General features: G+C 35.8%; 2 protein-coding genes across 6 annotated transcripts; one reads left to right on the plus strand and one right to left on the minus strand.

Moving 5' to 3' along the window:
- Positions 1–207: 207 nt before the first annotated feature.
- On the plus strand, positions 208–21,106 carry henmt1 (HEN methyltransferase 1). 4 transcript variants are annotated; one of them, XM_055054967.1, is made up of 10 exons: positions 1,075–1,197; positions 1,397–1,509; positions 2,317–2,451; positions 2,533–2,715; positions 3,454–3,622; positions 4,082–4,253; positions 4,325–4,424; positions 4,633–4,790; positions 5,869–6,010; positions 20,744–21,106. In XM_055054967.1, exons 1-9 carry the CDS (start codon positions 1,114–1,116, stop codon positions 5,973–5,975), a joined length of 1,221 nt encoding a protein of 406 aa, XP_054910942.1. In that variant the 5' UTR covers positions 1,075–1,113; the 3' UTR covers positions 5,976–6,010; positions 20,744–21,106. The 4 variants fall into 4 exon arrangements, with proteins under 4 accessions (XP_054910958.1, XP_054910942.1, XP_054910950.1 ...); XM_055054975.1 differs by lacking the exon at positions 20,744–21,106 and adding an exon at positions 19,263–19,372; XM_055054983.1 differs by lacking the exons at positions 1,075–1,197; positions 20,744–21,106 and adding an exon at positions 208–315 and having other exon boundaries at positions 5,869–6,107.
- On the minus strand, positions 6,146–24,631 carry fam102bb (family with sequence similarity 102 member Bb). 2 transcript variants are annotated; one of them, XM_055055004.1, is made up of 12 exons: positions 24,328–24,631; positions 19,321–19,441; positions 19,088–19,117; positions 18,392–18,508; positions 18,276–18,322; positions 17,272–17,366; positions 13,669–13,770; positions 12,443–12,671; positions 10,020–10,156; positions 9,613–9,682; positions 8,554–8,639; positions 6,146–8,465 (listed from the first exon to the last, which is right to left on the minus strand). In XM_055055004.1, the coding sequence occupies exons 1-11, from the start codon at positions 24,471–24,473 to the stop codon at positions 8,597–8,599; spliced, it is 1,137 nt and encodes a 378-aa protein (XP_054910979.1). In that variant the 5' UTR covers positions 24,474–24,631; the 3' UTR covers positions 6,146–8,465; positions 8,554–8,596. The 2 variants fall into 2 exon arrangements, with proteins under 2 accessions (XP_054910979.1, XP_054910971.1); XM_055054996.1 differs by having other exon boundaries at positions 6,146–8,639.
- Positions 24,632–26,181: the final 1,550 nt, after the last annotated feature.

The raw sequence follows: 26,181 nt of genomic DNA on the forward strand, positions 1-26,181 counted from the left end.
ACAAAGAATTTAATACAAGTGACAATTTGGTCCAAACAGACCCGAGTTCAACTGGGACTATATGAAGACAGAAAAAACACAAAGAAGCCACCTACAATCTCCCCAAATGGGCTAGTCAAAACAAATTGATTACATTTTCTTCACAAAATGAGATTTTGAGGTTCTGTCACTTTAAATCCGAACAGGCTGCGCTGGCCACGCCCACCATCTCAACGGCTAACGGCCGCAAACACGTGAGCAATTATACGACCGTACATTTTGAAAAAGCAAAATTGGAGCGTCCAGAAGAACCAACAAGAGAGTGGATTCTGGCCAGTAAGTTGACAATAAGACGTTTCTTCTTTCCCCCGGCAGCCATTTTACAGCAAACGGCGGTAAAACCAGGGGACCGAACAGTGCTGGAGCTTAGCTTGGGTTGCTAGGTGACGGCTCGGGCTTCGAAACCCAAATGGAAGTAGAATTTTACATAATAACATCCCCTTTAACATCCACTTTAACATCCCCTTTAATATCCCTTTTAACAGTTGATAATAAATACTTTTTACACCATAAACACAGCCTTCCTTATTTTTTCTTACTTTACTTAACATTTACAAAGTATTATATTTAAATATAACCAAAGATTTTATTTGGCTCAATAATGTAGTTGCAGTTTCCTAAAGCTGGAACACCTATGATATTTTTATTTTAAATTTTATTTGTATTAAAGGGATAATCTATATTTATAGGCCTATAATTTAACACTAATAAAAACAGTAAATCACAACAGACCTCATTAAAATATACTGAAAATGAAATGGAAATTGTAAAAAAAAAAAAAGATATTTTCTAATTACAATTAAGTTGTCCAGACAAAATTAAAAATTTTTGTTCATAAAATCAAGTCCAAATATTACATTTATGTTTATAATAAACAAATAAGTATATTTATAATTAATTGAAATAACGTGTCTCACTCAGTGTATTAATAAATACATTGTTCACTAATCAGATTTTTCACTACTCTGCGTAGTGCAGTTCCTTCGCTGCGCGTTGGCAAACAGACATTTAAACAGCGCCCCCTACAGCCCAGGAGGTTAATAGACGGTCTCAGTAAACTGTAGTGGAAGGAAAATGAATCCCATTTTCACTCCGTCACTTCACAGCCAACGACATCAGTTTGTCGTCGATTTTGTCAGAAAAAACAAACCTAATAAGGTAGTTACTAAAATCCAAACACGAATGAAGTAGGAATTTAGTTATTCCTTCGAATTAGCTTCGAAGCTAACGGTGCTACCAAGGCCTCGATGCGGCGAGGCCAATGAAGGCCGATATGCAGTTTGTCCGCCTGTCGGTGGGTTTATCTCCCTGTTTTCTGCCGATTCATTGTCCTGCTGCTCGCTGTTCTCCTGCCCAGGTGGCTGACCTGGGCTGCGGTGAGTGCCAGCTCCTGAAGCAGCTCCGGTTTCAGCGGAGCGTCGAGCTGCTGGTCGGCGTGGACATGAACGGGCCCAAAATCAGGAAAAAGATGTGAGTGACTGTATTTATTTTTATTTACTAATTATTAACAACAACAATGCATTAACTATTTAGAAACACCAACTAACCTAAAAAAAGGATCCTGACTTAATTTAGCAAGAGATGTTGTCTCAAGGCACTTCACAATAAAAGTAAATTCAATTCGTTGAAAATTAGAATTTGTTTTCATTCAACTTACCTGGTTAAGTAAAGATTAAATAAAGTGAATAAATAGAGGCAGATGCCTCCATTTCAATTGATCCTATAGATACTCACATTCAGTATATTTTACTAATTAACTTATCTAATAAAACTTGGCTGTTTGCATACAGTCATTTCTCCTGGACGTTGATGTAGTGGCAGTTGTTTGGATAAGTAATTATAATTTCTTTTTTAAAAGAAAAAGGAACTGATCCTAGCATAGAACCTTGTGGGACACCATAACTAACTGTTACCTCTCACATAGTGGAATTGACTGACTAAGTTGAACTTGAAACACTTTGAATTGTCTTGTTGAAAATATGCTACTTCAATAAAATTACCTTATTTTACCTTAAAGTAGTTTAAAGCTGCTCATTTGTTTTCTGTAACCTTTTCCAAGGTCTGTATTAAGATGTTGCACAGAGTTTCGTGAATAAGCTCTGAAATTACATCATTTCCATCTTCGGGTGCTTCAGTTTCTGCGCTGTGAAGTGACTTTATTTTTATTTTTTTCATAAACCGATGGAAGTTCTCCATGTAAACCATTACTTTGAAAGGAAACAGAACATTTTTCTTTTGCTTTGAATAATTAAATATATTAATTGTGTGTCTCTTCAGGCACGGATTGGCTCCTCTGTCAACAGACTACCTGCAGCCTACCTTCCACCAGCTCCGCATAGATCTGTACCAAGGTTCAGTCACACAAAGGGACGCTCGACTCCGAGGGTTCGACTTAGTGACCAACATAGAACTGTAAGAGACTGTTGGAGCTACAAAGTTATTTGTTAAATAATAATTTCTGTTTCCAAACATAATATGTTTGTGTTTTTGCAGTATAGAACACCTCACTCTTCCTGACTTGGAGCGCTTTTCTTCTGTGGTTTTTGGATACATGAGACCAGCGAGCGTCATCGTCAGCACGCCAAACTCTGAATTCAACAAACTGTTTCCTGGACTGACTGGTTTCAGACACAGCGATCACAAGTTTGAGTGGAACAGATCAGAGTTCAGATCCTGGTGCAGATTCAATTATTCACAAAAAAACAACAACAATGCAGTTAAACATCATGCAAAGTTCAGTTTAGAAAGTCCAACTCATTGTTTCATGAGTGATATCGCAAGTGGAGCTGAAACAATTAATCGTGATTAATCAATTTATTTAGTAATTGTTAAAAAAAGGCCTTTTGCTGAAAAAACCTAACACATTTAGAGCAGTAGTTAGGCCAAAATTTAAAAAAAAAATTATACAGTTTTGCATGTAGAATAAAAACAAATATGTTTTAGCTTCACTTGGTTCCAGTTCACTAAAGGAATGCTATATTTTTGTATTTTAGGCAATAAAATTTTTATTTTTTATTTATAAAGGGAACTGAATTATTTGTTTATATTAATATATTTCAAATATATAAAAAGACTCAAGTGGTAAAATAAAATTTTGTAGAACCATTTTTCTTTATCTGATTAATCATTAAAAAAAACAATTAATCAAGAAACATGATGGTTGTCCTCTAAAGCCAGATATTTCAAAAGAAAGTCATTGAGCAAAAAAAGGAGTAAGTTTTGTAAATTTAAGTTTAAAAAATTGTTTATGTAAAAACGAATTAAAATAATTTACTATGTTCTGCATTTTAAATTGACAAAATAAGACGACAATGTTCTGGTCAAAAAGTTGAGAACATGGACTCATTTCAGGCTTTCAAACAAAACTTTTGCCTCTTGGATTCTCCTTTTTAGTGTCCATTTTGCATCCTGCAGGGCTCTTAAAGTGTGTTTGGATTATGGCTATGAGGCTGAATTCACTGGAGTTGGAGAAGCGCCTCAGGAGCAGCAGGAAAGTGTCGGTTTCTGCTCCCAGATTGGTGTATTTCAACGTTTGAACGTTTTACCCGACAGAGATGAGGAGGAAGTGTTTTCCTACACTTTGGTGAGTCTATTCCCCTATAAACGGCTGGTGATTAATCGTTTCATCACTTAGGGCTGAAACGATTAATCATGATCAATCGATTAATCATTAACTGGACTAAAATGCAATGATCCAGCAGTGCTTCAGTCTGTTTGAACCGGGTGAACTGAGGACAAAATATATTCATAGACAAAGGTTTTCTTTATGTTAAACATAAAATGTATTTATTTTCTACAGTTTTGACTTAATTACTGCTTTATGTTGCTTTTTCTCAACAAATTGTCTTTTGTTCACCTTGTAAACTTCAGTTTATGATTAATTAATTATTAAATTTGTTGACACTTGTTTCATTAATTGATTTATCCAAGTAATTGTTTCAGCCACACTGTAAAATACGAAAAGAATTTATTTAATCGCCCCTAAAAAGGGCGATACAAAGTTCATGTTTGTACTTCTCGGCTTTTATGTTTTTTGTTTTAGGTGTACTCTGTAAATTATCCCACTTTGCGAGACAACAACACTTTCATCAGAGTCCTGGTGAGTGAGGTTCTGTACTGGGCAGAACAAATGAAGAACAGGTGGATGGAGGAAACGACCGGAGGGACGAATTATGTTTCTCCACTCAGTCAGACTAGACAACAGAAACAAGCAGGTAGACGAAGACGCTGAATTAAAAGTGCATTCCTCTGCTATAATTTGTATAAAACATCTTTTTCCGCTTAGCATGTACAGAAAGGTTGGATTGTCCAGGTGGAGGTGAAGGGGAGGAGCGAACCGTGTCGCTTTGGATAAACGACCAAGAAGAGTCCGGGACTTTAAACAGGTTTGTTTCCGTTTGGAAGAGAAGAAATCTTTAAATTCTGACAATTCTTTTCCCTTTGGGAACAAAAAGTTGCATGGATTTCTGTAAAATCAAGAACAAGGTGTATGAATAAGTACATGCAAATTTGTACAATAATAAATAACAATTAGATGCATAAACATGTCCCAATGCATGAATCCAATATTGTGTTTTCGTGTTGTTGTTTCAGGTTTGTCGTCGTTCCTCTGGCGGCGCTCTGGTCCTTCTGTCCGAAAATCGCTGAACTGAGTGGAAATCTTCCCAATCTGAGACGCCTCCTGATGGATCAGCCGAAGGTCAAACTGTCTCAGGATGGATCCTCTCTACTCGTAAAATGTCAAGAACAAGGTAATGCCTCGTTACTGTAGAATGTGAACTGTGTAATTCGAATTGAGACGTTTTTGGTCCAAATACTTTCAGTTGAACAGAACTTTAATCAATGCTATTATTAATAAAAAACACATTTCTGGCACGTTTCCTTAAATCACTTCTTACTTTTAAGACCCTTTGTAGTTTCTATGTTTATTTATAAAACATTTTTGTCGCAACTAACAATTGTTAGTAATTGATTATTCAGATAATCAATTAATCATATATAAAAATGGCAGATTCTGCAGATTTTTCATTTAACTACTCAAGCCTTTGTTTAAACAATATACATAATGATTGAAGACACAAACAAATAATTCAGTTCCTATTTTAGTACGACAATAGACATTTTATTGCCTGAAATGCAATAGGGAGGTATTCCTTTTGAGTACGATTAATCGTTTGTAGATTGATACATTTTTGTATTAACCGATTAATAATTGGATATCAAATGATGCTTGACTGGAGCTTTTTTAAAACATAATTTGAATCAGGTGGTGCTACAACTCATTTTTTGAGGAGTTTTAAATTAACTTATTTACAAACATGTCATTTTTTTATTTTTAGTGCACATTGTATTTTTTGTACAGTTTCGGCTATTGCTTTGAATATGTCATTCTGTCAGCGAATGACTTTTTTTTTATTGTATAACGCAGTTAATGACTAATTGATTACTGAATTAGCTGACGATTATTCCAATAATCGGTTAATCGCAATTAATCGTTCCAGATGATGCAGGAGGAATGCCATTAATTGCGTTAAAAAAGTGTTTACGCCTTAAAATATTTGTAAATGATGAATCAAAATTAATGTGTTAGTTGTTAAACCTGTAAAACATGTTTTACTATCTGAATGGAAAAGCTTCTGACATTTAATTTTACTTTTCTGATACTTTTGAGTTTATAAAAATGTTTGTGTAATCTACAGTTTGTCCAGCAGAGGGCAGAACTGCCTAAAGTGTGGAGAACTCCATGTTCCAGATCCAAAACATGCATTTCATTTACATTTCTTTCTGCATGCACTTTGACCCTCTTCATTGGATTTTGTTGTTTTTCAGAACCAGAACAGATTGACAGCGATGAAGAGGAGGATGAGGAAGATGCGTCAGCCGTCCAGTGTTCCCAGCAAACTGAACCAGAGGAAGACTGGGAAGCAAATATTTGACTCGGAGAAATCGGTTTTGTTGTCAGGAAAAGCTGGTAATGTAAATTAATCTACCCTAAAGTGAATGTTTAAAACAAAAAGAAACGTGTTTTTGTCTGAAGGCTTTAAACCGAAATAAACCCGAATGACGAACCGTTTTTGTTTCACGCCGTGGAAAAACTCAGACCGCATCGAGGCGTTTGAAACCGTTTTATTCAGCAGTGCTGGGGAGACATTTTGCCGTTCAGTACAGTCATTAGGGAAGCAGTTGTTTGTCAAAAAACAAAAACAAAAAAACAAATCCATAACAGAACACTCAACGTGTCAGAACGTCACCTTACAATAGATCAGTTTACGGTTTTAATTAGACGACAGCTTCACAGAAGAGAAAAGCACCATGTTTGGAACATGTTCGGTACCGAGATGAGCGTCACACAGGTAAACGCTTTATTCTGAACAAAAAGACAAAAAAATCACCTTCAGACGATAAGACATCTGGCACTCCAAGTTTAAACATTTAGTACTAAATCGCTCATTAAAAAGACACTTTATTTTCAGACAACATTTATTAAAAATGTCACATTGGCAACAAAGATTAGAAAACAAAAACGATAGTATCGTCTTCTTTTTTCAGATATCTTCAAATCAAAAACGACTAAAAATTATGAATTACTTCAGACAACATTTTATGAGAACAAAAATTAACAATTGTTCCTTCAACGTGAAAATGGATGGCACAATAAAACGAGGAAAAGGAGGATGAAATGCGCCTGGCTTTGACTGGAAACTTCCACAAAACTAAGATTATTACCATGCATGTCAGAAAATGGCCTAGTTAAAACACCAAAGTATGGCTGTAATGAGTTTAACATTTATTCTACAATTTGCAGTCACTTCTGATGGAAAAACAAAACTTAAAGATTCTGCAGAGCCCGTTTTTCTGTTGATACTCCGTCGAGTTATTTGCCTACTTTGTTCTGAAACATCATGAACTTTGAACCCTAACAAAATATAAACAGTCTTCATACAATCAGAGGAATTCAACACAGATTCATTCAACAGTGCAGTTTTCTACCCTAGGTTTTCCTTCCACTCAACTTTCCCTATGTATTCTTGGATACATCCAGGTTAATTTAATAATTATATTTTTATGGATTATTAAATCCTCCTTGCTGAGGGTCTCAGTTACTGGCTGCAGTCGGCTTTCTTCACAATGATTTATTTAAATATAGACGTGTGTGACGTATGGAAGACAAACAGGGCCACTAGAAAAAAACTAAATTACACTTTTTTTCCCCAGAAAATCCAGATTTTTTTTTTCTTCAGAATTCTGAATTTAATCTCAGAATTGACTTTTTTCCTCAAGAATTCTGACTTAGATCTCAGATTTCTGATTTTTTTTTCCTCGATTGATTTTTGCCCCCTAAGAATTCTGACATTTTTCTCAGAATTTTGACTTTTTCTCTAAAAGTCTAAATTGTGAGTTTAAAGTCAGAATTTTATTTTAAAAAAATTTCCGCTGGCCTTAATCCTCTTCCATATGAGTGAATCTTAAATTGTTGCTCAGAAATGCATCATTGAGCGTTTTCTTCTTGGCAGTGGATCACTTTACGAGATTTTTTGCCGTTCGGTTTGTTTACAAACAAAACTGCAACATAAGCATCAGATTCACAAGAGCTGAACAGTCAGACATGAACTTTCATTTGGTTTTGTTGTTGTTTTGTTGTAATTTCCCTGACCTGCAGGTCAGTGTGGATTGATGAAGCACAGCTTTTAAGCAAAGATGCTCATTAATTCAAGCCATTAATCCTCAGATTTCTACCTACAGTTTCATTTAATGATGCAAAGTCCGAACATTTTCATTAACAAGTTGCTAATTGTCAAATAAATTTGGATGTTCAATTTCTGGATGGATTAGAAGCATAAAATAATAACAAAAATCTAATTTTAAAAAATGCAGTTTTGGTAAACAAATCAAGTTTTGCTCTTTTGTCTTTGACAGTCTCAACATTAAATTACATAAAACACCAACATTCATTCAACACAGGAGTCTCACATTGTCGCCCCTCTTTCTCCACATTCACACATAAAATAGCTTACATCTTATGTTTCTGTAGTAAAATACAGTTATTGGTGCCAACTGCAGCTCTTCAGCTGCCTGCAGGCAAATCTTCCAGATAAAGTCCTATCTCAAGTACGTCCAAAACAAGCAGACGAAAGGAATGTATCGAAAACACTTTTCACTTTAAAGGTGCACAAAGAGAAATTAATCTCCTCTCATTGACGTAATAATAAAAAAAATGCATAAACATGTAGATCTGCCAACACCCGAACTGAGTGAAAACAATCAACTGAAATATGATATAACAGTTTCTTGGAGTGATTTGATAAACAACCATTTTAAATCTTTAATCTACAGCTCTGCGTGTTTATCTGAGATGATATCTTGCCGCTTCTTCCTCCTGAACGTATCAGGGGAATTACAGTGTCTTCAATGAACACAAGGGGGCGCTATGGTTATGGCAGAAATCAGTGATCAGGCTTGACACAGTGCTGATAATAAGGGTGTTGTGTTTGCTGTGGGAACTGAGAAACAAACCATTTGTTCAAAGTGCGATCAGGGTCATCCCGTCATCGCCGCGCTAACGCTTGATCACCACCTGTTCGTACGCTCCGGCGCCAACCCTGGAGACAAAAAAAGATCAAATCATCACAATTTACCCATTTACTGCTAGCCATGTCTGAAACTAGCCTTGCTCGGTTTAGAATATATTGCGTGACCAAAAATATTACAAAAACTAATAAAATGTATGTAAAACTCTTCAAAGGCATCAAAACGTTAACAATATTACATCTGAAGATGTTTTACGCAGATTTGATTCGATTTGTTGCATTTTCAGCTGGAGTGTCAAACTAGCCACACTAATTGAAGAACCTGTTCCCCTCCTGGCCTGTGGGGGCGCTCAAGATCCACTCAAGGAAACAACAAAAAACCTCTGAAGGGGACACTGAGCGTAACTTTGTGAAATGTAAACAAAAATGGGTCAGATTTTAGCTGTTATAGGATTTTTGTTTGTAAAACACCAGAAGTCATTTCTCCCGCTAGCTACAGACTTGAGTGTTTTTGTTTGTTGAATTTACCCATAATGCCCCGCATAATAGTCTACTTCCTCCTTTTGGCCCGGTCTCCGGTCTGCTTAGCTTTCAGCGTTCATTCCTACCAGCCCTATTTGATCTAGTTTAATCAAACTTTAGTTTGTTAATTTTGTTGGTTTGACTCAGTGCAGCTGAAAATGCAACATATGCAATGATTTTGGTCTCCAATCAAACTGAGTCTACCAGACTATCAGGTGTGAAAACATCCTCACATCTGACTTCGAACCGCACCAGAGTTCTCTTCAACCGAAGCGAGACCTAAGTTTGTAGACGGACCAGATTTCGCTTCTCTGGGTTCATTTATGGATCCCCAAGCAAAAGGGCTGGAGTTCAATTAAAGCAGAATAAACAGGACTGGTGTGAATGAAACCTGATGTGTCCTATTTTGTGCCAATGGTACTAATGTGAAGTTTATTAAATTATAATTTCCCACCCAGGGACACAGCTCTAATTTAGACAATCTGCAATTCATATAATGCAAATATGAGTCTGCAAAGCTCACCTGGTGGGCAGATGATGGCTTCCCAGGGCTGTGCTTCCTCCCGGCCCGACAAACAGACGCAAGCCTTCCTCTAAGCAGACACAGTTGTGGTAACAGTCATTGCAGGAAGCGCCCACTGCCTCCTGTATAATTCTAGTCATGAGGAGCAGCCAGTTGCTAGGCAATCTAAAAATAATCATGTATTGACAGCAGCTCTTTTTTCTCAGCTTTGAGCTGAATGAGACCTTGGAAAGAAACACAATGCTGTCCTAAAAGCGCACACAAACTGACTCACAGCGTAACAGAAGAGTCCCGGCTAATTCATTGTTATGCCAACTCGCCGTGCATCTCTTGAAATTATCATTATTCGTTCTTACAGCAACATGTGGCTGAAAGATTTGAGTTGATAATTAGGCCATTTGTCTCACCTTCTGCACTGGAGTCCAGTAAGCTGGGCGTAAAATCTTGGCTTTGTAAAATCTTTTCCACCACATCATCAGCGTCCACCCGAGTGTCATCCATCCTCTTCAGCTGAGACTCCATGGAGTCCTGCTTTATTGGATGTCTAAACACACAGAGGACAGGAGTAAAGATGTTTCCTTTGACACAAACCGGTCATTATTTCATTCTAACTATCAAGATGAAAACAAGCAACAATTTAATATCATAACTTTATTAGTTTATTCCAATTGAGTGACTAAAAGCATCCATCGTTTCTTTTAGTGTTGTAGTTCAGCCGCCGTCCATCCGTTGATTTAGAATTAAAGATGGCGGCGGAGCCATTCTTGAACGGTAAAGAGAAACGGTCCAAACAAAGTCCAGTTCAGTGTGGGATAATAAATGAACTTTATGTGGTTCAGGACGTTCAACCGACTCCTGAAGTTTCACCTGAATGGCGACGTAAAAACGTCTCAAGTAGGAAATTAGCGATCGGCTGCAGCGAGCGAAGATGACGCGACAGAAAAAGGCAAAACGCAGAAAAAAAGTAACCTGATGGAAAAAACATGACGCCATAATTCCAGCTGTTGTGAGTTAATTCACTTTATGGAGCAAAGTTTCAACTTTATATTAACTTATCGATCAATAACTGAACTCAGGGTTTAAAAAGGTTACCTGAAACTAATCTGACTGTATAGACAGAACTGACTTTATTTTAAAAACGAGCACATAGGTTGGAGCAACTCTGTTCTGTGTCTTTAGACATCATTTTATTTGTTTATTTATTTACAGTTTAAAATGAAAGTCATGTTGACATAAGATTTAAAGAAAAATAGTTTCTCTTCTCTCAAAATTCAGTTTGTTATACTATAAGTAGCATCAATAAACAATCTATGTAAATGACAGGCAATGTGGATATATAAATATATTTATTGATGACACTACTGAATAAATACTTCATTATACTTTGATAAAACATTGTATTTTATTAAAAGTATAAATTAATCTACACTGGTTTTTTTAAACAGATTTGTTAGATAAGCAGAAATAATAAAACTATTGTCAATACGATGAGTAATATGTCTATAAATATAAATATTTTTCTTATTTTGAAGTGAAATGACTCCATGCTTCAGGTGTCTGCAGCTTGTATTTTGGGTTTTATGCATTTCTGAAACGCCTGAATGCACAAACAGCAGAGCGCTCAGTTCATTCCTGAAAACGCACTGTAAAAAAATGATATTTAACCTCCACAGGCTGTGGATGTGGAGCGTGTGGAGCTGAAATACAAATCTGGAGTCAACTGGTGAAACCTTGTCCTGCAAACACCATAATATGCAGTAACTGGTTTCCAGCTAATAAACTGGGATTGGCAGTGCTGACAGGCTGCGGCGTTAACCACCTTACAATAAACAGAAGTCAGGCCGACTTGAAACACACTTTTGAGGAAGACGGCACAAACAAACCAGCTTCTTTGGTCATATTTCTGCAAGATGGCTTTTAAAATTCATTTCATGTATAAAACAGGAATACATTGAGATCAGAGGTGGTGGCTTCACCAGTGTCTCTGCTCTACAGGTTCAATTTCTCAGGTTTTTGTCTGGAACCAGAGTCTGAGTGACACGTGGCTTTACAGGCCGACTGAAACCAGACTGACTTGTTTGACGCAGCACTTCCTGTCACAGTTTCATGTTGCATTGTTGTTGCTGAGGTTTCACAGCAACCAGTGATTCAAGTTGTGCATATTTATAAGCTACACATATATTTATTAAAGAGACGTGTCATCATTGGTGCTGTTTCCATTCGTCTTAAGACAAATGACTGAACAACCGATAAATAAAAGTGAGTTGTTGTCGTAAAAGTCTGGCAGTTAAAGTTTAAGTGCATCTTAATGTCAGGCTGAAATGATTAATCGGGATTAACTGAAATGAACTAAAGTAATTTTCTGAAGAAAAAAAATAGCAGTAATTCTGCCAAACCGGTACAAAAATATGTTAACATTTTGCATGAAAGTTTAGGTAAATTACCTTCCTGCTCAAATTAAATCCTTGAACAAAATGTACACCAAAACATTTCTTTCTGTTTTGTGGAATTTAGCAAATATAAGTAATTTAGGTAATTCTAGCTAACCTAAAACACAGAGAACATCAGCCTGTAACTTCAGACCGTGGTTAGAAAAGCATATTTGTATTATGTGCATGAAAATATAAGGTTTCAACTGTTTTTGCTTTCCAAATTTAGGCTTTTAATCGAATGTTAGATTGGACCTTATTACAAAACTGCCGTTTGAGCATCAAGAACTTTCCAAACTTTGGAAACATCTGCCTGAAATTCTCGCATTTTCAAGGATTTAACTTGGTGATAAAAACCCATCGGTTTGCTGCTCCGCATGCAGAGCTGCCGATAAACTCGCCTGTTCAGTCGCTCGCAGGACGAGGAACTGCGCACCGGCGTGCCCGGTGGGTTTCCCGTGGTTGCGGTGGGAACCGGGTTCTCCGGCACGGCCGGACAGGGTTTGGACTCTCGCTCCTCGCTCGGCTCCGGGATGCTGCCGATTCCCGTGGACGCGCTGCCCACGGAGTGGTTTCTCCGGTGGCTGAACTCGGACATGCTGGAGGAGCGGGAGTGACCGGTGCTGTAGCCTGGTGAACACCAAATACCACGCAGATTCATTAAATAATAGTAATAAACTGGAGGCCACTGTTAAAGACGCTTTTATACTTCCATTTGGGTCTCTACTGTTTCTGAAAATAGACAAAATAAAAACAGAAAACGTTGCCAAAACATTTATTTTGGCATTGAATAAATACATCGAGAATCTGAACGTTTAATTTCCCTTTGGGATCAACATCATAAGCATACATTTGAATTTTTATTGGTGTCTGGAAAAAGAGCGATTGCAGAAGCCACAACTCGTTACCTAGCAACCCCAGCGAAGCCCAGCCGGTTACCTAGCAACGCCTGCTGAGTTCCAGCACATTTGGTCAAAATGAATCGTTTCTGAACTGTTTGTCTTGTAACGTGCCTGCAGATATTTGTTGAAAATTGGTGCCTCTTATTAGGCCAATTTTTATAGTTATTGGTCTTATTTAAAAATATATTTTTCACAGAAACACTTTCTGGTTATCTGTAGGAATTACTAAACTTCTCCAATTATATTCTAAATTTCTGATTTGTGAGGTGGCATAAGAGTTGCCCATTTTCCACTTATCAATAATTATTTTGCATTTTTGCAACAAAAGCTTCATGTCTGCAGGAAGCTCTTTAAGGGCAAAATGCATCTGAGGGCATCAGACGTGAGACAGACGACTTCCTGCAAACTAATCTGAGGTTTGAACAAATCTTAAAAAGCATTGCATGAGACAGGAAAAAGAAAACGCGTTTCCGCCCTTCATGAGCGAGGCACTGCAGTCGATCTCTGCGCTTATCCACTTCCTCTAATCGTTTGTTCGTGCCATTTGATCTGCCGGCGCTGGAAACCGGAGCCTCCGGCTTTGAACGGAGCCGTGGCTCATCCCGGAAATTGATTTCACTTTCTGTCCTCCTCGAACCGAAGGTTACTTTTAGTTTTACCTGAGTCACTGAACAACAGGAGTTAAAAAAACACTGTAATAGTTTTTAGAGGCTGTGATGATCTACCTGAGAGTTTGGACTGCTGGCTGGCGTAGCTGGAGGTCCGGGAGTGGCCACAGCCTCCCGGATCGTCTGACATGACGGGACACTTTCCTTCTCGGCTTTCACCTGGATGAGGAAGGACAAAGTGGATCATTTCATTTCAAGCCCTCTGAGTGTTCGCTGCAAATGTGTGAATCACAAAGAATAACCAGAGTTATGAAATTGCTTCTGAGCCACAAAATGGTGGAGAAATATTGCCAGAATCTGCAATATTCTTATAAATATTCTTATGCAAGTTATTTTCCAAAGTTACCTAAAACTTCTGTCACCCTGAAATATTAATACAAGGTGACACAGAGGCCCATTTTTTTTAGTAATTGTCCATTCGGCTGGAGGAGGAGCCATGTTTATGTTGCCATCATTAGCAGAGTTTCCATTAGAAATACTCACAAAACGTTGTCGATATTCCACTAATGTTGCAAATAATACTATTTTGCAGTTGCAGTGTTTCCATTACATAAGAAACTTAATTAAAACGAATGTTTGTTCTCGCGATGTCATTAAAAGTCATGCCGCACCGTCTGCTTTCTCCACTTCCTGTCGATGTTTGTCGTTGCCAGCAGTAGTAACATCCGGTTGTCAGTGTAACGCAAAAAAAAAAAAACTGCTTCCACTTCAGTTTTGCAAAATAAACTAATTTGATGCAGGCGAAAAACCACCTCATCCAAAACGTTTCACTTTTTTCGGAGTCGCCATGTTTCCATTAAGTAATTTTATTTTCGTAATGACAATTTGCACAATTTATGGAAATGCAGCTGCAGTGAGCAGATTTACCAGGATTAAGCAAAGAGAATAAATGTTATGTTTGTGTTGATAAAAAACCAGAAGCATCAGATAAAATCCCTGAGAATTTAAGTTCTAGGAGATAAAAAGCTGTAATTTAGGCTAATAAAAATAATTTCAGTTTCTCTGAATAACATTTAATTTCCAGACAAAATCTAAATAACTCATCTAGTTTGCAAAGGAGGCAGGAGCTGGAAAAAGCCTAAAGTTGCTTTAAGACACAAAATTAAGTGTTTTTGGTTCACAATAAAATTTTTACTGATGAATGAAAAATGCATTCCTTTGTAGTTTAATAGTTTAGTAGACAAAAATAAAATTTTACAAGATTTAATCAACTGGAATTAGTTTAATTAAGCCTGTCACAATAAGCAGTGAATCAATTAATTGCATTAAATTAAATGGAGCGCAATAAATTCCATTTGCATAATAACAAAGTGATGCTTCCCTTTAATATTACTGAGACGTTTCCATTTTGAAGAATTTAGGAAACATGAAGTGGTCAGTTTGGATTTGTTTGTTGCACAAGTCCTGACTGCCAGTTTTCCCAGTTAAGCAAAACTGGCAAATTGGATTTACTTGCTGGCAAAACATTATTATTTATGTTTTGAAGTGCAGTTCTGATTTGCTGTGACTTCATAATCCATTTTATTTATTGTCTATTTTGGATAATTAAAACATCTTCCTGTTGCAGTGTTAATGTTCTTTGGAAAATTAAAAAATGTTACTGTGAAAGAGACCTAAGAATAATACCAAAAAACACTGAGATTAAATCAAAATGTGCTGATTAAAGTTAGTTTGCAACAAAAATGGACATTTTACAGTTTTACAGTAGCATCTTGGGGTCACCGAGTTTCCATGTTTGCTAAATGATGCTGGGATTTAACTGGAGCAGCATGTTGTGCTCAGATGGGTGAAATAATGAAACTAATATTAAACAAAGGATGTAAAAAAACCATTTTACTGAGACATTAAACCAACACAGCCGACGCCGTTTCCCCCTGAACAGACGTCCTATTTTTAAACATGTGAAAGCCCACAGGTCAGAACAGATTGTAGTTAATCTAAAAGAGGCTGTTTGAATTATACATGAAAGCACTCTTCTATTCAATACTGCAATGTGTTCACCCATGAAGACACAGAAGAGGAAGAGACTCTGATGTCAAAAGGAATGAAGCTGAAGAAACACCCAAATAAAACTATTATGTTGATAAAACTTTAACATTTTACAGTGGGAAGAAGTGAGAATTATATCTGCATAAGTGAACAAAGTTTGGTTTCTCTTGCTTTTAAATTGGCTTACAAGCATTTACTGCAGAAAACTGAAGCTGAACAGCTCTTGAAATATTTAGTTTAGCCGAAAACAGCTAGATTTATTCATCACCACTTCAGGAAAATGTAATCTGCAGGAACAGAGCGCGATGAAGCTGAGTTAACTCACCAGATGGTTTGCAACGCAGAGTCATTTGGCTCAGCTGCTGCGATAAAATGCCTCAGCGCTGCAGCTAATGACTGCAGGGAAATCCACGGATTATCAGATCAGACGGCTCCGTTATTTACTTATTTACTGCCTCGATTTTATAGGCTACGCTGAAAAGCAGATCATGTGCAGAATTAGGAAGCGTCTGAATAACTCAGTGTGTGTTTTGCATGAGGTTGCACAGCGAAACTCTCAACTGTTCACATCAGTTATTTTAATCAATTATTGCGACAATTAATCTGAAAGAAAATTAGCAAAATCTACAGACTTTCCATTTTACCACTTAAGACTTTTTACACAATATTACAGACATTTAAAAATTGCAAATGAATACATTCCTTTTTAAATAACAGAATAAACATTTTTATACGTTAAAGCATCGCATTTCTTCACTGAATCTTGTGTCTTAAATGCCAACAGTAAATGTATTTTGTATGGTTTTGACTTGATTAGTATCTGTATGTTGTTTTTTTTTTTAGTAAATTTACCTTTTTTGTGTCTGTATACTCCAATTAATCAATTACTAAACTAGTTAATGATTATTTCAATAAACGATTAATTACAATTAATCTGATTAATCATTTTAGCCATAATTTAAATGATATATTTTCTCACAAACTTTAGTTTTATATTAGGATTTTATGGGATAGAACAATACAAAGCTAAAAAAAAAGGGGGTGAAATGCAGTTTTAGATGTTTTTAACAAATATACAAAATGGAAAGTAAGCTTATGTTCTCTCTGGATGAGTCAATTTAGAAAAATATAAAAGTTTTTCAATATAAAGTGTTTTTCAGCAGCATCAAAACTGCAAAGGAAACACTTCTTCTCACACGAGTCATGTGACCAACAACCAGATATTACTACTGGCGGAAACGACAAAGAAGACGACAGGAAGTGGTAGGATGACGATGGCGCTGCTTGTTTTTTAATGACTTATTGCGTGAACAAACTTAGTAATTTAAATTGTTTCTTATGCAATGTAATTTCAATTGTGCTTTTTATTTTATGTACAAACCACAATTGCAATTTAATTGTTGTTTTTTTTACATTAGCGGAATATCTACAAAATTTTGCATAAATTTGTAATCGAAGCAAAGCCATTGGATTTTGAACAAACCTCCAGGTAAACCTCCTCTAATTGTTTCTAAATTTTAGATGTGATGTCTTGGTAGGTTTTCAGTTGTGCTCCTTCCATTTTCAGATATTAATTTATTATTAAACAAATAACACACGGGCAGTTTCTGGTGGTGTCAGAGAAGGCAGTTAAAGTTTACGGTTGTTTGCAGATGCCTCTTGATTTCTCACCAGAAAAGCCTTTCTGTGAGTCTCCGCCCCGCCGCTCCTCCAGCAGGCTCTCTCCGTCACTCTGGATCCCGATCACTGTGGCTGTGGATGGAGGCCTGGACAGGAGAAACACAATGTGGCTTTATCTGCATTTCAATTACAAGAAAAAAAACCCAAAGTAAAGACAAGGCGTTGCTGATTTAAACTCAAGAATATGGATTAATATCAAGCATTAAACTCAACAGTTGCACTCAAATTGGGGGAAAAATGTTTCTTACCTTAAAGGGTAAAGAAACTTTTCTTTCTGAACGCCATCTTCAGTTTTTGGCATAAAGATGTTAAATTAAATAAACAGAGTTCCTACAGATGTTTAATTATTTAAATTTAAGACCAAAAAAACCATAAATATAGGGGATTACTGAAGTGAGTCAGTGGCAAAAACAATTACCAATGATGGTCTCAAAAAAAGCTAGTGAGCTAAATTTAAGATATTAACATATTGAAGACCAATTTACTTTTTTTAATGAATCAAGACATTTTAAGGCCTTAATTTTAGGTGCTTCAATTTAAGGCTTTTACATCCTTAATTTTTTGGCATTAGAAGTTATAAATATAACAAATTATTTTTATTAATCTTTTATTGTTTGGCTCTGTTCATTTTTTGAGTTATTATGTTATAAGGCTCAATCATTAAAAATGTATTAAAATTTAGTTTGTATTTTTCTGAACATGTTCAAAGCAGGTCAGGTTGCAAAGTGCAGAGGTCAACGTCAAGTGACCTTACAGTGAGTTAGAAAATAAAGGAATCAGTGGACATTTCTCTTCACCATGAAGCAAAACAATGTAGGAGATTATATGTTCAGATTTACAGGAGGGAAAACAAATCAGACTTTTATGGGTGAGAAATTTGGAATTTGGTCATTAAATAGTTGGAGTTTGGTTGCATTTTCCTGCTGTGTGAACACAGAAATACCTGCTACGTTTTTTTAAAAGTCTACAAGAAGAAACATGTTCTTCAAACTTACGTTTTGAAACAGGGATCCCCCGACATGAGCTGCGTGCCGATGATAACCTACGGAGAATAAAACTGGTTTTAAATCTGATTATTGCCTTGTATTTAAAGGTAGCACGCAGATGTTACCTTGAGAATGGAGTTATCCTGCCTGGTATTTTTGGTATCATAGCCTTCCAGCAGACATCTTCGAGTTGTGTTTCCTGAGCCGGCAAACTCTGCTAAATTCAGATCTGCAAAACCGAGCTGAAGGAGACAAAACAAAACAAGGTGAACCTTTTTTCCACTTCCTGTCTGCAGATACAAACATTAACAGGCGGAAATATGAGAACAAAGGAATAAAATATCTTTCAGTTTTTCTGAGGCTGGTTGCCACTTGGTAGAGATTAGAGTATGATCATGTTGCTCAGCAGCAAATTATTAAAATAAATAATTCATTTTTTAAAGTAGGAAAAGGTACATAAAAAAAACTCCTTTCCTTTGATAAATCTGAACTGGGTAAAGTTAAAACCTGCCGAGTTTTGGCTAAAACAGACTTACAGACAAACATGTTTTTAACTTAAATGCAAAATGTAGAAACATTTTGAACAGTTTTGGCTGAAAATGTTTTTCTCAGTAAATCTCCTCCAGTTATTGATTAATTGATTGGGATTAATTGTTTCAGCTACAAGAAAACAGCAAAACTTTCTTATTTCTACATTGATAATAAAATATTCCAAAAAGAAAAAACAAGGATTTTACAGACATTTTAAGCAAATATGGACTCTTTGTCAACATTTGCATTTCCAATATTTGTATTTCACCCTTTAAGTACATAATGATTACCTTTGCGTACGCTTTTCCGCCCTTGAGCTCCTGAAAAAGAAAAAAGCAGAAAGGTCAGAAGCAAGATGATAATCTGTCCATTTTAATCCCTGACATGTCGGATTATGATTATTAAAAGCAACAGGAACACAAAGATAAATAACTCAAGTTCTCCTCTTGGTGAATGTTATTTCAGGTTTCACATCAAACTTTCAGGTTTCAGATCGGAACCAGAATCTGAACCGTTTACAAACCTTCCTGACCGACACGCGACACATGCAGGGGTCCAGCACGCCGGTTCCTGCGCTGGCGCTCATCTTGCACGGAAAAGAGAAGCGTTTCCTCCATCGGACGCAGTTGGCCTGCACCGGCTCCCTGCAACAGGAAGTCACAAAGGATTAGATGACCTTTAAGCCCGTGTCAGGTCAGACATCACGGCCGCACAGGCTGCGCACGGCGGCATTAAAGGACAAATTTCAACCGAACGTTGAGGATGATTGTGGCAAAAACATTTATTAAGACGTTTCTTTTCAAGTATGAAAATTATTTTAGCACAAAACAAGGCTAAATAAAGGTTTTTGATCTTTTTGTTGCTAAAATAACTTGTTGTGACGGAAAATAGATTTGAGAAAGTTGAGATGCACCGACTGATTCGGCTTATTTTGGACAATATTATGATGCATCTTGTTCAGCACTTTGGGATTTAAACACTTCATAAATACATGATGATGATAGATTTTATTCTTGTAATATTATATCTACTCAGACTATTTTCAAAATATAACTGAATGTGACTTTATTCTTGTTTGACTTTATTTTTGGAATATTACGACTTTTAGTAATACTTTTTTCAAAATACAACTTATTGTAACTTCATTCTCATATTAGTTCCACTTCTTTCTCATATGAGGTTATTTTTGTGATTTTCTAAGTTCATCATCATTTTATATTTTATTTTTCTAATACATCCTTAATGCTGCATCGTACTAAATAAATCCACTGAGACCAGGTTAAAATATTCTGGTTCCAGTCAACACAAACTAGTATCAATTATCCTGTGATTTTCTTGATAACTGAGCTGATTAATTGCTGTTTTTGCTTCATGTAACGGGAATCCGTGCGTTGCGATGGCAGAAAAATGGCTTCCCAGTCCGTTCTGCACGTGAGTTTCCAGCAGAACTGACGGGATGAAGTGAAAGAGAAAGGATGAGTGCGTGGGCAGAATTACGATACCACAGATGGCTTCACTTTCACTGGCGTCCTCTGCTCTCCCACTCACATCTCCGATCTGTTTGTACAGCCCAACATGCCGTAAATTACCTCACTTTCTCCCAGTTCTGGACGTTTTTTCCTTTCAGTGTTTCCACATTTTTAAAGAAATGCAACATGTTGTTAAATGCAGGAGAAAATGGAGTTAAAAATTAGCACCATGTGGTGAAATGTGTATTCTGCTCCACGTCACTATAAATAAAAACCAGCAGATGTGTGACTAATGTTGTACAAATGCTGGCTTCATCCCGAGTGAATAGTCTTGGGAGAGAACTCCCAGCGTCGGGATTCTGGCTCTTCTTCATGGTTCACGCTCCGCGGCTCGAAGCGTTGCTCTGTGCTGATAAATCCGATTATCCGGTGTGAGACGGTCTGGGTTAAATAAATCCCGCCTCTCCTTTCTTTCAGGTGTCTGGTGAAACGACAGCAGCTCTCCATTCCAAGACAACAGATTCACTTAAAGAGAAGCAGCAACTGAACTACAGTTTGTTACAATGGAGAATCAGGTCAAAACATTATGAGTATGAAATTGTAAAAGAATAGAGAGAAATAACTGGATTTAGTTAGTATTGAGAGAATAGTCATTAAAACTTTATTCTCGTATTATTACGACTTTATTCTTGTGCTATTACTTCTCATTATTACGACTTGTCTTATCATTATGATTGTCTTATATTGTTACATTTTTTATCTTGTTTTATTACAACTTATGACTTTATTCTAGTGCAAGAATAAAGTCATAATAATATGGTATTATTACCACTCTATTTGGGAATTATTGCAACAAATTTATTCACATAACAGGCTTATTTAAGTGTTATTATGACTTTATTTGTGTATTATGACTTATATGTATTACGATTGTAGTCATGTATTCTCTTTATTCACGCGACTTTATTTTTGTAATTACAACAATTCTTGTAATATCACGACTATTATTATTACAACTTTGCTTTTACATATTTTGACGTCTTTTCTCGTAATATTACAACTTCCTTCTCATTATTACAAGTTTATTCTTGTAATTTTAAGACTTCTATCTGTTTATGTTTTTCTTTCTTCTCCTCTGTAGTTTTTTGACGCGTCTGAACAGCAATTTGATTACGAGTGATGAAGCAATAAATGGCCAGAGATTGGAATCAGGCAGTTTTTTTTAAGTCAGCATTTCAGTCAAATGCTGAAAAAAAATGAAATAAAACATAAAATAAATTCAGAAATTAGTCGGGATTCCAATTTTCTGGCTGGTCTCTGACTTTTAAAAAGCCGAACCTGCCGACTCAGATTTTGGCCAATGGTGGCTTGAAATTAACTAATTGGTTTTGGCTGGGAAAAATGTGATCAGTCCATCTAATTAAATGTAAAAAAAAACAGATGTACCAAAGAAAGTAAATGGGGACAAAGCAGACATCTAAAAGTAAGCATAACCTTTAAACATCTATTATTGCCACAACCCTAAAAACAAATCAAATTATCCTGTTTTTTTGTGCAAATGTTTCAGGTGGTTTGCATCACCCTGAAACAGCGGCTCTCCTTTCGGTCGGCGTTAAAGCCCATCAGCAGCTGGACTTTTCCTGCGTCATCCTGTCGGCAATAACAGCATAAACATGACTCAGTAACTCAGGGTTACGGTGCATAAAGGATGCAGGTCATTTCCTGTCGCAGAGAGCCGCTTGGACGTCGTCTTTCTCTACAGTTTTACAGTTTGGTGATATTTCCAACCACTGCTCTTAAACGGTTTTACAGCTAAAAGAGTCACATGACCCTGGCAGGGTCAACTGCTCTGCTTTTAATGTTTTTTTTCTTCTATTTGTTCATAATTTGAATATTTTAATAGAAAAAAACAGTTATTTAATGGTTTATTACCAACATTACATCCATACTTGCAGCATGTGATATATATAAAATCCATAGAACATAATAAATAATGTAACTGTCAAAAACAAATGACTTGGGATAAGAAAACAAACTATTAAATCTGATCTTCTGGAATTAATAGAATGAATTATTTGACATATTTGTATATGAAAAGGTATTAAATTACTATCAGCCTTTGCACATGTATCCTTTATAGGACTTCAGATTTCAAGTTAAACAAACTACTTGAATTATTTCCACATGAACAGTTTTTGATTTAAAAAAAGCAGCTTCATCTTCCTGATAGGAAACAAATATTATTGCTCAGGATGAACAAAGCAGACACGTAGAGTCATGAAACATTTTTTAAAAATATGTTTTTTACATGTGCCATATTGGATTTATCCAGTGTTTTCTATTTTAGAAATCACATTTGTTGGGATTAACTTCATAAACTTGAGTTAAGATTTCAAAAATGAGCCAAATTACCCAGGAGCTGACAAAAGGGTGTACTTTCTTTTAACATGACTGCACTCATCTCACTGCATCTATACGTTTCCATTGCTTGGAATCAACTAATAAAGATCCAAAGAATGTCAGTTTTTGTGATCCAGCAAATGCAAGCTTCAAATTTCTTAGTTTTTAATTCAAAACAAACAAACAAACAAAACAACCAGAATAAAATGATCAAGCTTTTTCAGAAGATACCACTTTCCAGTTTTTTCTTGAGATTTGACCTGCCCACTCTCTACTTCGCTCTCAAAGCATCGGGTTGGTTTGTTGTGTGTGTAGGGAACCAAAAACCAGAGTTTTGGTTCCCTACACACACACACACACACACACACACACACACACACACACACACACACACACACACACACACACACTTTTCTTTCATACAGGCAGACTGGTGGCCATTATTTTTAAATTACCTTCTTCCAACCAAAATACATAAAATCTTACAGCAACTGTGACAAGTTTGTATACATTGATGCTCAGCGGTTACCATCCAGCATCATTGGAGTCCAGAGTTTGGTTGGGAAGATTGTCACAATGATCAATAAATCATGATAAATCATTTCTATGATTTAGCATTTTTCTCTTTCTACCAAAAACTGGATGATAAAAATCTTCAGTCTGTTTCAACGATCCCTTTTTTGAAGTACAAGTTTGTTTACGGAGACTTCATGATTCATTTTGTTTGTTTCTTATAGATATTTAAAATGTCTTCCAGTTCAGTGTGAAGTTAAAAATCAATAAATTTAAAGTTTATTAATTTTTGATCATGGGTTTTTGCATTTCAAAACAACATTATTATTTAAAGCATTAAACTTCTGCGACAATTTATCATCCAGCAAAATCTGCTGTTGTGAAAAGCCTGTATGTTTAGCGATATTTCACAGTAATTGACACTAAAAACATGAACATTTGTTTCTAAATCAACACAAACTGACTCTTTCAAATTGTCACTCATCGTTTGTTAATGCAGAATGTTTTGGAAACATTTTTCATTAGTGTAGATATATATACATATATATGGGATCCTGGGCCGTCTAACTGGTTTTTTAGTTTACTGTTCTTCCTCAAACGAAGAAAACTTTTGTATGAGAAGCATCTGAAAGAACATTTTTGTTATTATTTACAAAATAGATCCATAATTTTAGAGATTTTTCCATTTCTGTGAGACTAAATTGGCTGTTTTAATAAACAACTCTTATCAGTAACTAACATATTTATTACAAATAGGGCTCAGGTGTATTATATACATTATGGTACAACAGTGCTTCCTTTCCAACTGATCTGCTAATCAGATATTAAATAAACACAATTATGATGGCCTGAATTATTTCAACACTCTGCAGGTGTTACCTTCACGACTTGAAGATAAATTGGATTTTTGAGGTACAATTTGGGAAAAGTTGAAGTACAAATTTATCATATTATATTATATTTAACATAAATATCCTGAACGATGTTAATTTTACATCAGCTTTATAATTATATTAATTTGACTAATTGGCTCGTTTTTAACGTTAGTCGTGTAGCATTTAGCTAACTATATGTTAACGTTTCTGGACGGGTTAAAACCGCGGAGTTAAACGCCAAACGGGGACAGAAAACTGTATTTTCCTTTTTACCGTGAAGATTCCTCAGAGAAGCCGCCATCCAACAGCCTGACTTTACAGAAGAGGACGCCGTTGACAATGGGGACCGACGACAGCTCGTCCAGCTCAAAATCCACCCGGAACTTGAATTTCTTCTTCTTCATCATCATTAAATCCATACACGGTCCCGGCGGTTGCGAGGAGATGCTCCGACCCGAGGCGTCGCGGACATTACAGCCCCATTGTGTGCTCTTCTTCTGGCTCACCGGAGTGTTGTTGTGGGAGGACGGCGGAGGAGGAGCTCCGGATGACAACAGACCGTCAATGCCGCACACGCAACGCTAAATGGATGTGCTTCCTGTTTAGGCTGTCAAAGTAAAAGCATAAGGCGGACGTTCCACTCTTTTTGTACTAATGAAACAAAAATGTTTTTGTTAAAATCGTAAATCTGTAAAAAGCAAGTAAAATATTTAATTTGACTGATAGAGGATTTTTAGAACCATGATATATAAGTTTGAAAAGGAGAAGTAAACATCTACTAAGAAATTTTCTAGAAAGAACAATTTCATTTCTGACTGAGAAGTCAGAAATTTGCTAGAAAAAAATAAGAAATTTGTGGATTAAAAGGATTTCAGAAAAACAGAAAATTTCTGAGTTTCAAAAAAATGCTAATTTGCTAGAAAAACTCAGAAAATTTTAGAGAAAACTTGAAAATGTCAAAGTTAAAAAATTTTGACTTTTGAAACTTCAACTTATGAATCTGAGAAATTTTACAATTCTCAATTTTCTGATATCAACGTTTGAGTGTTTTCCAGCAATTTTTTTATCTTTCCATATTCAGACATTTTCATGTTTTCCTAGAAAATTTCTGAGGATTTTCTGGCAAACTTTCAACTATTCAAACTCAATAATTTTCATGTTTTTTCCCTAAAAAAACATGGAAATAAATAATAATGTTGTTTCGAGGGCATTTTCAAGTCACAGTTTGATGATGGCACAATAAAACATGTGAGTTTTTCTACTTACTAAAACTTGCTTCTAACAGATCTTGGTAATTATAAACTGAATAGGAAATTCATCACAACTTGTCCCATGTGTTTTTCTCCACACATGAAGTTATTTAGTAAATCTAACCATTAATTGTATTGAAAACTGAAGTACATATTCCTCATAATATTCTGTTTAATAAACTTTTTCAATTTTTTTTAATAATAAAGGGTTCTTTAGCAGTCAATCATTATTATCATTATTGTAGTACAAACCAAAAAGCATATTTTTTAAAGCCTGCATCAATATGCATACAATATTTTCAGTTGTAATGCCTGTAAATTCTACTTGAGATTCATTTTATTAAAAAAAAATAAATATATATATATATATATATATATATATATATATATATATATATATATATATATATATATATATATATATATATATATATATATATATATATATATATATGTTTTTATTTGTACTTGTCAGCATTTTTATGTTGTCTTTATATATATATATATATATATATATATATATATATATATATATATATATATATATATATATATATATGACTGGATAGCTCAATACATAAGGCATCAGTATATCACCCGAGAGGGCAGGGTTCGAATCCAGTCTGGGTCCTTAGGCAAGACCCTTCAAGCTACTGCCTACCTCATACCATGAGAGATACTAAGTTGCATAACATGCCGGCTCAGACGTCGCCCGGCCAAACAAGGTCTGCGTCAGGTGTTGGGGAACCAGAGCACCTTGATGACAAATGGGCTACTGGAACAAGACGGAAATGGGAGAGATGAAAATGTGGATCTGTTGGAATGCTACTACTCAAGTAACCCTAGTGAGAGAGGTTACATGCAAAGACTGGGGAAG

The sequence above is a fragment of the Poeciliopsis prolifica genome, unplaced genomic scaffold (assembly GCF_027474105.1).
Source record: "Poeciliopsis prolifica strain line A6 unplaced genomic scaffold, Auburn_PproV2 SCAFFOLD002, whole genome shotgun sequence".
Taxonomy (NCBI): Eukaryota; Metazoa; Chordata; class Actinopteri; order Cyprinodontiformes; family Poeciliidae; genus Poeciliopsis; species Poeciliopsis prolifica.

What these genes read in the sequence shown, in the direction of transcription:
- fam102bb (XM_055055004.1), bottom strand. Translation starts at nt 24,473, where the DNA reads ATGGATTTAATGATGATGAAGAAGAAGAAATTCAAGTTCCGGGTGGAT. An exon ending in TTCTCTGAGGAATCTTCACG is followed by an intron (nt 19,442 to 24,327) that starts GTAAAAAGGAAA and finishes TTCCTGTTGCAG; the next exon opens with GGAGCCGGTGCAGGCCAACT. An exon ending in CCAGCAGTCCAAACTCTCAG is followed by an intron (nt 12,672 to 13,668) that starts GTAGATCATCAC and finishes GGTGTTCACCAG; the next exon opens with GCTACAGCACCGGTCACTCC.
- henmt1 (XM_055054967.1), top strand. Translation starts at nt 1,114, where the DNA reads ATGAATCCCATTTTCACTCCGTCACTTCACAGCCAACGACATCAGTTT. An exon ending in GAAAAAACAAACCTAATAAG is followed by an intron (nt 1,198 to 1,396) that starts GTAGTTACTAAA and finishes TCTCCTGCCCAG; the next exon opens with GTGGCTGACCTGGGCTGCGG. An exon ending in AGATCAGAGTTCAGATCCTG is followed by an intron (nt 2,716 to 3,453) that starts GTGCAGATTCAA and finishes TGCATCCTGCAG; the next exon opens with GGCTCTTAAAGTGTGTTTGG.